This window comes from Cetorhinus maximus, chromosome 1, assembly GCF_964194155.1.
Source record: "Cetorhinus maximus chromosome 1, sCetMax3.hap1.1, whole genome shotgun sequence".
Classification (NCBI taxonomy): Eukaryota; Metazoa; Chordata; class Chondrichthyes; order Lamniformes; family Cetorhinidae; genus Cetorhinus; species Cetorhinus maximus.
The window spans coordinates 131,131,102-131,143,578 of NC_135879.1; the positions used below are offsets into that span (position 1 = coordinate 131,131,102).

Here is a 12,477-nt window from a genome sequence, read left to right on the forward strand (position 1 = left end):
GTATCCATCCTGCCAGCTCACATCTGATCCCATGCGACTTTACCAGTCTGCCATGAGGGACCTTGTCAAAGGCCTTACTGAAATCCATGTAGATAACATCCACTGCCCTTCCATCGTCGATCATCTTTGTCATTTCCTCGAAAAACTCGATCAAGTTAGTGAGACACGACCTCCCCTTCACAAAACCATGCTGCCTCTCACTAATACACCCATTTGCTTCCAAATGGTAGTAAATCCTGTCACGAAGAATCTTCTCCAATAATTTCCCTACCACTGACGTAAGGCTCACCGGCCTGTAATTTCCTGGATTATCCCTGCTACCCTTCTTAAACAATGGAACAACATTGGCCATTCTCCAGTCCTCTGGGACCTTACCCTTAGCCATCGAGGATGCAAAGATTTCTGTCAAGACCCCGGCAATCTCCTCCCTTGCCTCCCTCAGTACTCTGGGGTAGATCCCAGCTGGCCCTGGGGACTTATTCACCTTAATATTCTTCAAGGCGCCTAACACCTCTTTTTTGATCTCAACATGATCCAGGCCATCTACATACTCTTCCCTGGACAAATCGACTGCTAAGTCCTTCTCTTTGGTGAATACTGATGAGAAGTATTCATTCAGTATCTCTCCCATTTCTTCTGGCTCCACACACAGATTCCCACCTCGGTCCCTGAGTGGGCCTACCCTTTTCCTGGCTACCCTCTTGCCCTTTACATATGTATAAAAGGCCTTGGGATTTTCCTTAATCCTGGTTGCCAGTGACTTTTCATGACCCCTTTTAGCCCTCCTGACTCCTTGCTTAAGTTTCTTCCTACTTTCTTTGTATTCTCTACGGACTGTTTCCCAGCTGTTCCCAGCCTTCTAGCCCTTACGAATGCTTCCCTTTTCTTTTTGACTAACCTCACAATATCCTTCGTTATCCAAGGTTCCTGAAACTTGCCATGCTTATCCTTCGTTCCAAGGTTCCTGAAACTTGCCATGCTTATCCTTCAGAAGGTGGTGGTGAACTGCCTTCTTGAACCACTGCAGTCCATGTGATGTAGGTACACTCACAGTGCCATTAGGAAGGGCGTTCCAGGATTTTGACCCAATGACAGTGAAGGAACTGCGATATATTTTCAAGTCAGGGTGGCGAGTGACTTGGAGGGGAACTTCCAGGTGGTAGTGTTCCCATCTATTCGCTGCTCTTGTCCTTCTAGATGGCAGTGGTTGTGGGCTTGGAAGGTGCTGTTGAGGGAGCCTTGGTGAATTCCTGCAGTGCATCTTATAAATGGTACATATTGCTGTTACTGCGTGTCAGTGGTGGAGAGAGTGAACGTTTGTGGGTGTGGTGCCAATCAAGTGGACTGCTCTGTCCTGGACAGTGTCCAGCTTCTTGAGTGTTGTGAGAGCTGTACTCACCCAGGCAAGTGGGGAGTATTCCGTCACACTCCTAACTTGTGCCTTGTGGATGGTGGACAGGCTATGGGGAATCAGGAGGTGAGTTACTCGTCGCACGATTTCTAGACTCTGACCTGCTCTTGTAGCCACAGTACTTATATGGCTAGTCCAGTTCTGTTTCTGATCAATGGTAACCCCCAGGATGTTGATAGTCGGGGATTCAGTGATGGTAATGCCATTGAACGTCAAGGGGCGATGGTTGGATTCTCTCTTGTTGGAGATGGTCACTGCCTGACACTTGTGTGGGGCGAATGTTACTTGCCACTTATCAGCCCAAGCCTGGACGTTGTCCAGGTCTTGTTGCATTTAGACATGGACTGCTTCAGTATCTGAGGAGTTGTAAATGGTGCTGAACATTGTGCAATGATCAGTGAACATCCCCACTTCTGACCTTATGATGGAAGGGAAGGTCATTGATGAAGCAGCTTGGGCCTAGGACACTATCTTGAGGAACTCCTGCAGTGATGTCCTGGAGCCGAGGTGACAGATCTCCAACAACCACAACCATCTTCCTTTGTGCTAGGTATGACTCCAGCCAGCAGAGAGTTTCAATAAATTTCAATCTTTGCACCCTAAATATGAAAACAGCTATGGGTAACCAAGTGAGTAGAAAAATATGATTTTTACTCGTTGGAAAATAAGTAGCAAGGGACCTTCGCATTTTAAAAAAATATAATAATTGTTTTCCACTGTCGGCAAGACCTCTAAGGTAGCATTATTGGCCATCCCTAGTTTCCCTCAGAAGGTGATCGTGCATCAGTGATTTTTTTGCACAAGTGAATGGCTTGCTGGCCCATTTCAGAGGCCATTATAAGTCAGCTACATGGAGTCAACCTGTCACATATGACAGGCCCCTTCGCTGGATTCGGTTTTTACAATAGCAACTTGCATGGTTAAGCTCGACGACAATCTAACAAATATATACTGAGCTCAATTTCAAAACATGCCACAGGGGGACAGAAATTTGAACTCAAGATCACTTTACTGCCATGTGCACATATTCACTGCAAATACGAGAAGGAAAACTAGAAACACTTTTCAGAGTTACTTTACAACACAGAAATGCTCTACCACAAGTGGCTTTTAAAGCAGAGACCACAAAACAATTTTAAATGGAATTTATTGAGTGAAAGCAGAGAGAGCAATCCTAAGAGGAGAGAGTGCGAGAAGATAAAGTCAAAGTCAGTTTGTATGCAAGCTTAATGTGGAAAACTGAGAAAGAACTGCTGTGTAGGGGGCAGATTGGTGGATAATAGCTTAGTGTTAAATTGTTCTATTAAATTGCTTTAGCATTGTTGAAATTCACTTGATGGTAGTTTCCATTGTGTTTAATATTTATAGATATAACTTCCAGTATTTTTAGTTAACTTACTACTACATAAGTCTTTCAGAGATTAGTTTCTTAAGAGTTTCATCATCTTACGACATCAGTGCCTTAAACTCTGAATTTAATGTCAAGTGTTTTGTGGTCAGGGTCAATAGATTGACCGCCAGGGCAACCTTTTCATAAACTTCCTGTTTTGTGTCAGAATTCCAAGACACTTCATGAGTTCTGGATAGTTAAGTGTGCAGGAAGTACCTCCCATTGTTTCAGGTAACTCAGAGGTTCAAAGCTTGAGGAGTGGCTGAAGTCACTGCAGTGCATCTGGGAAACTAGCAGTGTGTAGGTGGTGAGTGAATCATGACCACCAGACAGGGCAGGAGGAAAACACAAGTACTGCAGCAATCTTGCAAGCCAATGGCATTTGTTAACCAGTTTTCAGTTTTGAATACAGGGAGGGGAGTGTGATGGCTCCTTGAAGGAATGCAGTAAGAACCAAACTTCAACCATTACGAGAGATTTGACTGCACATGCAGTAGACATAAGGGATTTGTTGGCTAGTGGCAGAGACAGACGTTATTGTAACCGCATGATTCCTGAATGGTATGTTACCTCCCTGGTGCCAAGGTAAGGGATATCACCAAGTGGATGGTCTGCAATGGGAAGAGGATCAGCTAGAAGTTGTGGCCCATGTTGGGGCCAATAACATATGTTGAAAAAGTGTTGAGCTCCTTCAGACAGAGTTTCAGGAACTAGGAAAAAGATAATAAAACAGAACCACAAAGATAACAATCCCAGGATTGCTTGCAGTGCCATGTACTATTGAGTCCAGAAAAGGAATACAGCGCAGGTTGATGCATAATTGGAGTAGTGGTGCAAGAGGGTTTTCAGACTCTTGGGTGCATTGGGACCAATTCTAGCAGAATGGGCACTTGCGCAACAAGGACATGTTGCACCTGAACAAAGCCAGTACCAATATTCCTGCAGAGAAGTAAACTAGTATTGTTGGGGGAAAATTAAACTAATTTGGCAGTGGTTGGTTACCAAGTACTGCATCCAGGAGTGACAGAGTAAAAAGAGGGTGATGGTGGTGGGGGGGGGGGGGGAAAGAGAGGATATTGTGGCAGTATTAATTCAGGATGATATTACAGCTCTAAAATCAAAAGGATATATTTATGGTTCTAGGACTGAATTTATTTGGCTCGAGTCAAGAAACTAACAGCTCCAAACAGCAAGGTAGGAAGATGAGCAAACATGACAGAAAATTTAAAAGGTGTGTAAACATGAGTAATGACCCTAATATAGATTGGAAAAAACATGGTTTAAAGAAGAAAAGGAATGTTTGAGAGGTGTACAGGAGAATTTCTTTAATCTATACGTCTCCAGTCCAACAAAGAAGCAAGCAGTGCTGGATCGAGTTCTAGGTAATGAAGTAGGGTAAGGGGAGTGTATTACAACAGAAGATCATTTAGCCAACTAAAATCACAACATAATTCAGTTTGAAGTATTTCTGCAAAGAGATCAGGAAATATCCAAGATAAAAATGCTCAAATGGAGAAGAACTAATTTCAGTAATTTAACAATAGCTTGCATTTATGTAGTGCCTTCAACATATTGAATATCCCAAGGCGCTTTCAAGAGCATTACAAAATACTGCAGAGCTTAAGCCCAGGCAGCTGAAGGCACAGCCATCAATAGTGGAGCAATTAAAATAAGGAATGCTCCAGAAGCCACAATTAGCAAAGTGCAGACCTCATCGGGTTGTGGGGCTGGAGGACATGACAGAAATGGGCGGGGGGTCGCAAGACTATGGAGGGATTTGAACAAAAGAATGAGACTTTTAAAACTGAAGTGCTGTTTAGCCAATGTAGGTCAGTGAGCACAGGGGTGATGCTAATCAAGTTAGGGCACAAGCAGCAGTTTTGGATCACGCTAAGTTTAGGGAGGGCAGGACATGGGAGAACAACCAGGAGGTGCATGGAATATTCAAGTCTAATAGCAACAAAGGAATGGCTGATGGTTTCAGCATCAGATGAACTGAGGGTCATGTAGAGGGACCTAGCACAGGTAGAGTGGAAAAGGTGGTTGCAGGGTAAAGCAGCAAAGTGGAACAATGGAGGACATTAAAGGAAGAGATTGTTTATGTACAAACTGGGCATACTCCTTTGAAGGGAAAAGGTAGAGCATCAAAAGCTATTTGACAAAGAAAATAAAAATCAAAAAGAGAAAAAGGAAAAAAGATCTAGATTCAGTTAATGTCAGGAGCAAGATCCAGTTAATAACTACAAAGATACTAAGTATAGGAGGGAATTGAAAAGGGTAATACAGCAGGCAGGGTGGTTCTGAGAAGAAAATAGCAGGAAACAGTAAATTGAACATTAAAATATTTTAACAAACATATAAACTGTAGACAGTTAGCTAGGAAATAACTTGAGCCTATTAATGACAAAGGGAAATCTTCATGTGAGGGTCAAAGCCATGGCTAAAATGTGAAATATGCACTTTATAGCTATCTTCACAAAAAGAAAATGATGTGAAAGTTACTTGAGAAGAGGAGAGGGAAGTAGCTTATGGACAGGATAGTAATAGATAGAGAAGATGTACTAAAAAGATTACCATTACTGAAAGTCAGTAAGTCACATGGTCCAAACAGAATGCATCCCAGGTTGGTGAGAAAAGCAACATTAGAAATATCAAAGGCATTGGTCACAATCTTTCAATCCTCATTGGATACAGCAGCAGTACCAGAGAACAGGAAGGCTGCTAAATGTTTGATCATTATTCAAGAAAGGGAAGAGAAGATAAATAGCAAACTACAGGTCAGTCAACCTAACATTGGTGATGAGGAAGTTATTAGAAACCATCATCAGGGGCAAAATAAACTTGCATTTGGGAAGGCTGGGTTAATCAAGGAGAATCAGTATGGATTTAAAGGAAAATTATGAGGTTATCTTGATTGAATTCTTTGATGAGACAACAGAAAAGATTGATCAAAGTAGAGAGGTAAATATATTATGGACTTCAGGAAGGCATTTAATAAAGTGCCACACAAGAGGCCTATTAAGAAGATGGAAGACCAGGGATTCTCTTATCCTGCAATTTTCATCATTCTGTACAGCATAAAACTTAATTTTAAATAGTACTCACTTTACTGCATTTGGGTCCAAGGAAGCATAAAGGTAATAGAGACACTTCATTCTTTCTTCTGTCTCCAGATTGTGTGGAACAAGATACTGAGCGAAGATTTTTTCCACCAACAACCTATCCGAGAAGGAACAGTTGCATTATCAGGCACAAAGTTGCTTCATGTTAGATATACATATGGATAGTTTATAGAACATTAAAATGCTGCGCATGACCTAAACAAGGCCTCTGTTCTTGTTCATCTCCCAACATTGCCGTACACGTGCAACTCCCAATCTACCACTGCCGCACTGCGCCCTAGCCGCCAAATCTGAAATCTGAACCCCCTTCCCCAGGCTCCCAGATTGCACCCTCATTGTAGAATCACTCGTAATCCTACCAAATCCTTAGACATCTCAGTAATTTCAGCTCTGAAGGAGCCATACGGACTTGAAACATTAACTCTGTTTCTCTCTCCACAGATGCTGCCAGATCTGGTGAACTTTTCTGGCAATTTCTGTTTTTATTTCAGTAATCTGAGAACCTGGCTTAGAAGCTTCTCAGGGAAATATATGATCAAATCAGATATATCACCCATGCTGTCTACAGTGTCAGACATTTAATAAGGACAAAAGTGTAATGCCAGGCAGCATTACAAGGGACATCACTTACCATCACTGAGGTGGTTCTAGAATTTGGAAGCACCTGGAAGGTGGCCTTTCCTGTGGTCGGATCTTGAGGGTCTAGCAGTATTTTCAAGGAGGACTGGAGAGAGAGAGAGAGAGCAGTTCTAGGAAGACGGTATTCCTAGAAACTATTTCCACTGCTCTACGTATCTGCAAACCTCCACAATATAATGCTAGACCTCAGTTCTTATTTAACTTCTGACTCACTAAACAATGTCACCCAAGATCCATAAATATATTCCCGTAAGGACCTTCAAACTAAGTTTTAATTGCCAATTTCAATATCTAATCTTTTTAAAGTTTGTTTCAGTCTTATCATCACTGTCTATCTTCATTAAAATCTGTGCTTTTGTTGGAATATGCTCATATCCAAAGGCAACAGCAAATGTCTGAAAGATTTTTTTGGATGCTATTTACCTGTCGAGGATTGTTTTTGGATAATTAATGGAGAGTTTCCACTTGAAATGTAAGAATCCAGAAGTGGTGAGTGGCAATGATAGGTAATTAACGTGGCATGCCTATGTGCATGCAGCATATTTGACTCTAGAGGCTGCAATCTTCCACAAGCTGCTTTCACAGCTTGAAATAACTTGCCTCAAGCTGCCTTCCTTCCAGAATTTAAACTGAAAGTCAAGTCTTGGAATGTGCATTGGTGAAGTCAATACACAAGTTACTAAGGGAGCAACTACAGAAAATTCTAGTTACCATTATTAAGGAGGTATGAGCAAGACATTTAGAAAATTATAATACAACTGTCAGAGTCAGCATGGTTTTGTGAAAGGAAAAGCATGTTTGACAAATTTATTCAAGTTCTTTGAGGACGTAACAAGCAGGGTGGATAAAGGGGAACCAGTAGATGTAGTGTATTTGGATTTCCAAATGGCATTTGATAAGGTGCAGCACAAAAAGGTTACTGTACAAGTTAAGAGGTGATGGTTCTGGTGGTGATATATTAGTATGGATAGGGGATTAGCTAACTAACAGGAAACAGAGTCGGGATTAATGGGTCATTTTCAGGTCGGCAACTGTAAATTGTGGAGCGCCACAGGGATCGGTGTCAGGGCCTGAGCTATTTACAATCTATATTAATGACTTGAATGAAGGGACTAACTGCATTGTAGCCAAATTAGCCAATGATATAAACACAGGGAGGAAAGCAAGTCGTGAGGCACATACAAAGTCTGTAAAAGAACGTAGATGGTTCAAGTGAGTGGACAAAATTTGGCAGATGGAGTATAATGTGGAAAAATGTGAGTTTGTCCACTTTGGCAGGAAGAACAGAAAATCACATTTTTAACTGGAGAGAGGCTGCAGAATGCTGCAGTGCGGAGGGATCTGGGTGTCCTTGTACATGAATCATAAAAAGTTGACATGCAGGTACAGCAAGCAATTAGGAAGGCAAATAGAATGTTGGCCTTTATTGCAAGGGGGACAGAGTATAAAAATAGGGAAGTCTTGCTGCAGCTGCAACAAGGCATTGGTGAGGTCAAAACTGGAGGACTGCATACAGGTTTGGTCTCCTTACTTAAGGAGGGATAGATATACATGCATTGGAAGTAAGAAAGAGAAGGTTCGCTGGACTGATTCCAGGCATGAAGGGACTGTCTCATGAGGAAAGGTTGGACAGTTTGGGCTTATATTCATTGGAGTCTCAAAGAATGAGGGGTGATCTTATTGAAACATAAAATTCTGAGGGGGGGGCTTGACAAGGTAGAGGCTGAGGGGATGTTTCCTCTCATGAGGGAATCTAGAACTGAGGGGCAGAGTTTAAAGATAAGGGGTCTCCCATTTGCTCATAGGATAGAAGAGATGAAAGGGACAATAGGAGTGTGGATACAGAATTGGCTAAGCAAGTATAGTTAATGGATATTTTTCAGGCTGGAGGAAGGTTTGCAGTGGAGCTCCTCAGAAGTAGGTATTGGAGCCCTGCTTTTCCTGAATATATTAATGATCTAGATCTTGGTGCATCGGGGACAAATCCAAAGTTTGCAGATGATACAAAACTTGGAAGCATTGTAAACTGTGAGGAGGATGGTATAGAACTTCAAAAGGACATAGGCAAGTTGATGGAATGGACAGGTAGGTGGCAGATGAAGTTCAACACAAGAAGTGTGAGGCGGTTAATTTTGGTAAGAAGAACATGGAGAGACAATATATAAGGGGTACAACTCTGAAGCGTGTGCAGGAGCAGAGGGACTTGGGTATATCTGTACATAAATCATTAAAGGTGGCAGGACAGATGGAGAGAGGAGTTAATAAAGCATACAATATCCTCGGCTTTATTAATAGTGGCATTGAGTACAAGAGCAAAATTATGTTGAACCTGTACAAGACACTAGTTAGACCCCACATGGAGTAGTGTGTACAGTTCTGGGCACCACACTTTAGGAAGGATATGAACACATTGGAGAGAGTGCAGAAGAGGTTTACAAGAATGGTTCCAGGGATGAGAAACTTTAGTTACAAGGATAGATTGGAGAAGATGGAAAAGTTCTCCTTGGAAAGGAGAAAACTAAGAGGAGATTTGATAGAGATGTTCAAAATCATGAGGGGGCTGGACAGAGTAGATAGGGAGAAACTGTTCCTGCTCGTAAAAGGATCGAGAATGTGAGGGCACAGATTTAAAGCGATTTTCAAAAGCAGCAAATGCGATGTGAGAAAACACTTTTTCACACAGCGAGTGGTTAGGGTCTGGAATGCACTGCCTGGACGTGCGGTGGAAGCAGGTTCATTCGAGGCATTCAGAAGGGCATTGGGTGATTATTTGAATAGAAACAATGTGCAGAGTAATGGGGAAAAGGCAGGAGAATGCTACCAAATCATAATGCTCATTCAAGAGCCGGTGTAGACATGATGGGCCGAATGGCCTTCTTCTGCACTGCAACAATTCTGTGATTCTCTCAGAGGTTCATCAGTCTTAGGAATTCTCTTTCACAGAGAGCAGCGAAGACTGGGTCATCAAACATATTCAAGGGCTGAACTAGATAGATTTTTGATCGACAAAGCAGTTAATAGTTATGGGGGGGCCAACAGGAAAGTGGAGTTGAGGCCATAATCAGGTCAGCTATTATCTCATTGAATGACGGACCAACTTCAATGGGCTGAAGGGCTGACTCCTGCTTCTATTTCTTGCAATGAAGTGGCATAGTATAAATCAGGAAATTAGAGATATATGCATTGCAATTAGACAAATCTCAGAATCTGTTAAAAGCAGGGAAAATTCCTCCTTTTGCAGGGCACAGTTGAGAAGAAATAGCTTTCTACTGATTCCTCAACCACAATGAATTTGGGAATGTAATGGACAGAAATTGATTTTAAAAAACGGCCTCTCTCCATAATAGGACTTGTTTTTGGTAAGAGAAAAATTGAAAATATTCACGTTTTCTCTGCTGATTACCATCCAAAAATATCACATTAATTTATTGGTGAGAATTGATTTTAAACAATTCATTGCAGCAAACATTGTGCTTTTATGAAGAAATCAAAAGCACATAAACACTTTAAAGCACCTTTCATATCTTAGGGCATCCCAAAACACTTCACAACCAATGAACTGCTTTTGAAGTGTAGTCAATGTTGTTATTTGGCAAATCAGGAAGCCATTTTGATCACACCAAGGTCCTATAAACACAAGGATGTGTTCATTGACACCGTTAACTGTAGGAGGCGAACTTTCCAGCCATGCGCAGTTTCATTGTCTGTGATATTTTCGTCTGCTGCCTTCTCAGCAGCTTTGGTGCCATGCCTTTGTTCTGCATTAAAAATGGAGGGCATTTTGGCACATACTTCCCCAGCAATCATATGGAATGACCAAGGGGAGGGGGATTTGAAGGCTGAGATAGGAGGATTTTGGAAAACTTCTTTGCTCAAACTGGCACTGGAAATCAGTTAATATTTCACTGAGTTTGTGCCAGTCTCTTAAGTTTTACATAAGCTAGAGCAGAATTCGTTGCTGAACAGAGAGGAATCAGCTGATGGGACGGCAATGCGACTCGGGATCGGTAGAACCAAGGACATCTTAGATTATATCAGGGAATTCAAATGAGAGAGGGAAAAAAAACTGTAAATACTAACAACAACTGGTCCGAATTCAGGCACCAGGACTTCTGGGATGACCAAAACCGAGACTCAATTAACATGGCTTTAGTCCTACCTATCTGTGCCGAATAGCCACTTAAAAAGGTAGGCTGGACCACAGTTTTGATCCAAGTAGCAACACCTCTAACAATGAGGTGAGATTGCTACAACTCATCAAAAATCTATCACCTGCGGGCTTGACTTAAACAACTGTGTCTTGCTGTCCCCCCGTGCTCAATCTTCTGATGATGACCATGAAACCATTGCCGATTGTCATAATAACCCATCTGGTTCACTACTGTCCTTTAGGGAAGGAAATCTACTGTCCTTACCTGGTCTGGGCCTACATGTGACTCCAGACCCACAGCAATGTGGTTGACTCTTAAGTGCCCTCTGAACAAGGGCAATTAGGGATGGGCAATAAATGCTGGCCTAGCCAGTGATGCCCACATGCCATGAACAAATAAAAAATTCAAATTTTGCTGCCTGCATTTTCTTGTTCACTAAGGTCACACCTTAGCAAGACCCCAACCAATATTCTCGTTGGTAGATTTGCTAGTGCTATTGGGGAGGATTTAAACCAGCTTGTCAGGGGGATGGGAACCAGAGAGGGAATTCAGATAGGAGAACAATGGTGGTAATGGTAGGAAGAAAAGTAGTGTGCAAAATTGGAAGGCAGTGGAAACAAAAGCCAGCATCAAATATGGTCAAAATACAGAAAAATATTAAAAAGGCAATTAAAAGCACTATCTGAATGCAAACAGCATTCACAAGGTAGATGAATTGATGGCACAGATAGAAATAAACAGATATGATCTAATTGCCATTACAGAGACATGGCTGCAGGGTGACCAAGGCTGGGAACTGAATGGGAACTGAAGGGTATTTAACATTTAGGAAGGATAGGTAAAAAGGAAAAGGAAGTGGGGTTACACTGTTAATAAAGGGTGAGATCAGTACATCAATGAGTGGGGATCTTAGATTGGAAAATCAAGTGTAGAATCAGTTTGGGTGGAGCTAAGAAATAGCAAGGGGGAGCAACCATTGGTGGGAGTTATTTATAGGCCACCAAACAGTAGCGGTAATACAGGGCATAGTATAAATCAGGAAATTAGAGATATATGTAACAAGGGTAATACAGCAATCATGGGAGACTTCAATCGACATATAGACTGGTAAACCAAATTAGCACTCATGCTGTTGAAGACAAATTCTTGGAATGTCTACAATATGATTTTCTAGAACAGCTTGTTGAGGAACCAACTAGGGAATGGGCTATCTTAGATCTAATATTGTGCAATGAAAAACAGCAAATTAATAATCTGGTTGTAAAGGAGCCTTTAGGAAAGAGAGATCATGTAGAATTTTGCATTCAGTTTCAAAGTGATGTAGTTCAATCCGAAAAACGTGTCTTAAATCTAAACAAAGGAAACTACAAAGGTATGAAGGGCAAGTTACCTGTGGTAGATTGGGAAACTACATTAAAAGGTATCACAGTAGACAGGTAATAGCTAGCATTTAATGAATACATGGTTTATAACAAAGCCCTACAGGAAAAGTGATCCAAGCATGGCTAACAAGAGAAGTTAAGGATTGTATTGGATCAAAGCAAGAGGCTTATGAAATTGCCAAAAAAAGTAGCAAGCCTGAGGATTGGGAGCTTTTTAAAATTCAGCAAAGGAGGACCAAGAAACTGATAAAGAAAGAGAAAATAAGTCATCATAAAGACAGCAGCTCATCACTGAGTGCAGCTTATCACAAAGAGTGGACTTGGGAATTTGGGTAAGTATGGTAATTTGGTGAGTAAGGGAATTTGGTGCACTGAGCAAAGC

The 12,477-nt window shown here is 41.6% G+C and overlaps 1 protein-coding gene and 1 long non-coding RNA gene across 7 annotated transcripts in view; one reads left to right on the forward strand and one right to left on the reverse strand.

The window, feature by feature from the left end:
* Window positions 1–12,477, forward strand: part of LOC144683608 (uncharacterized) — a 559,012-nt gene that overhangs the window by 271,585 nt on the left and 274,950 nt on the right. The gene's annotated exons all lie outside the window — the stretch shown is intronic.
* pds5a (PDS5 cohesin associated factor A) overlaps window positions 1–12,477 on the reverse strand; it is a 244,986-nt gene that overhangs the window by 91,194 nt on the left and 141,315 nt on the right. For all 6 annotated transcript variants that reach the window (XM_078546583.1, XM_078546588.1, XM_078546568.1 and 3 more), the window contains one exon: window positions 5,907–6,020. In XM_078546583.1, the coding sequence (XP_078402709.1) occupies window positions 5,907–6,020 (114 nt within the window). The remainder of the gene's footprint in view (window positions 1–5,906; window positions 6,021–12,477) is intronic.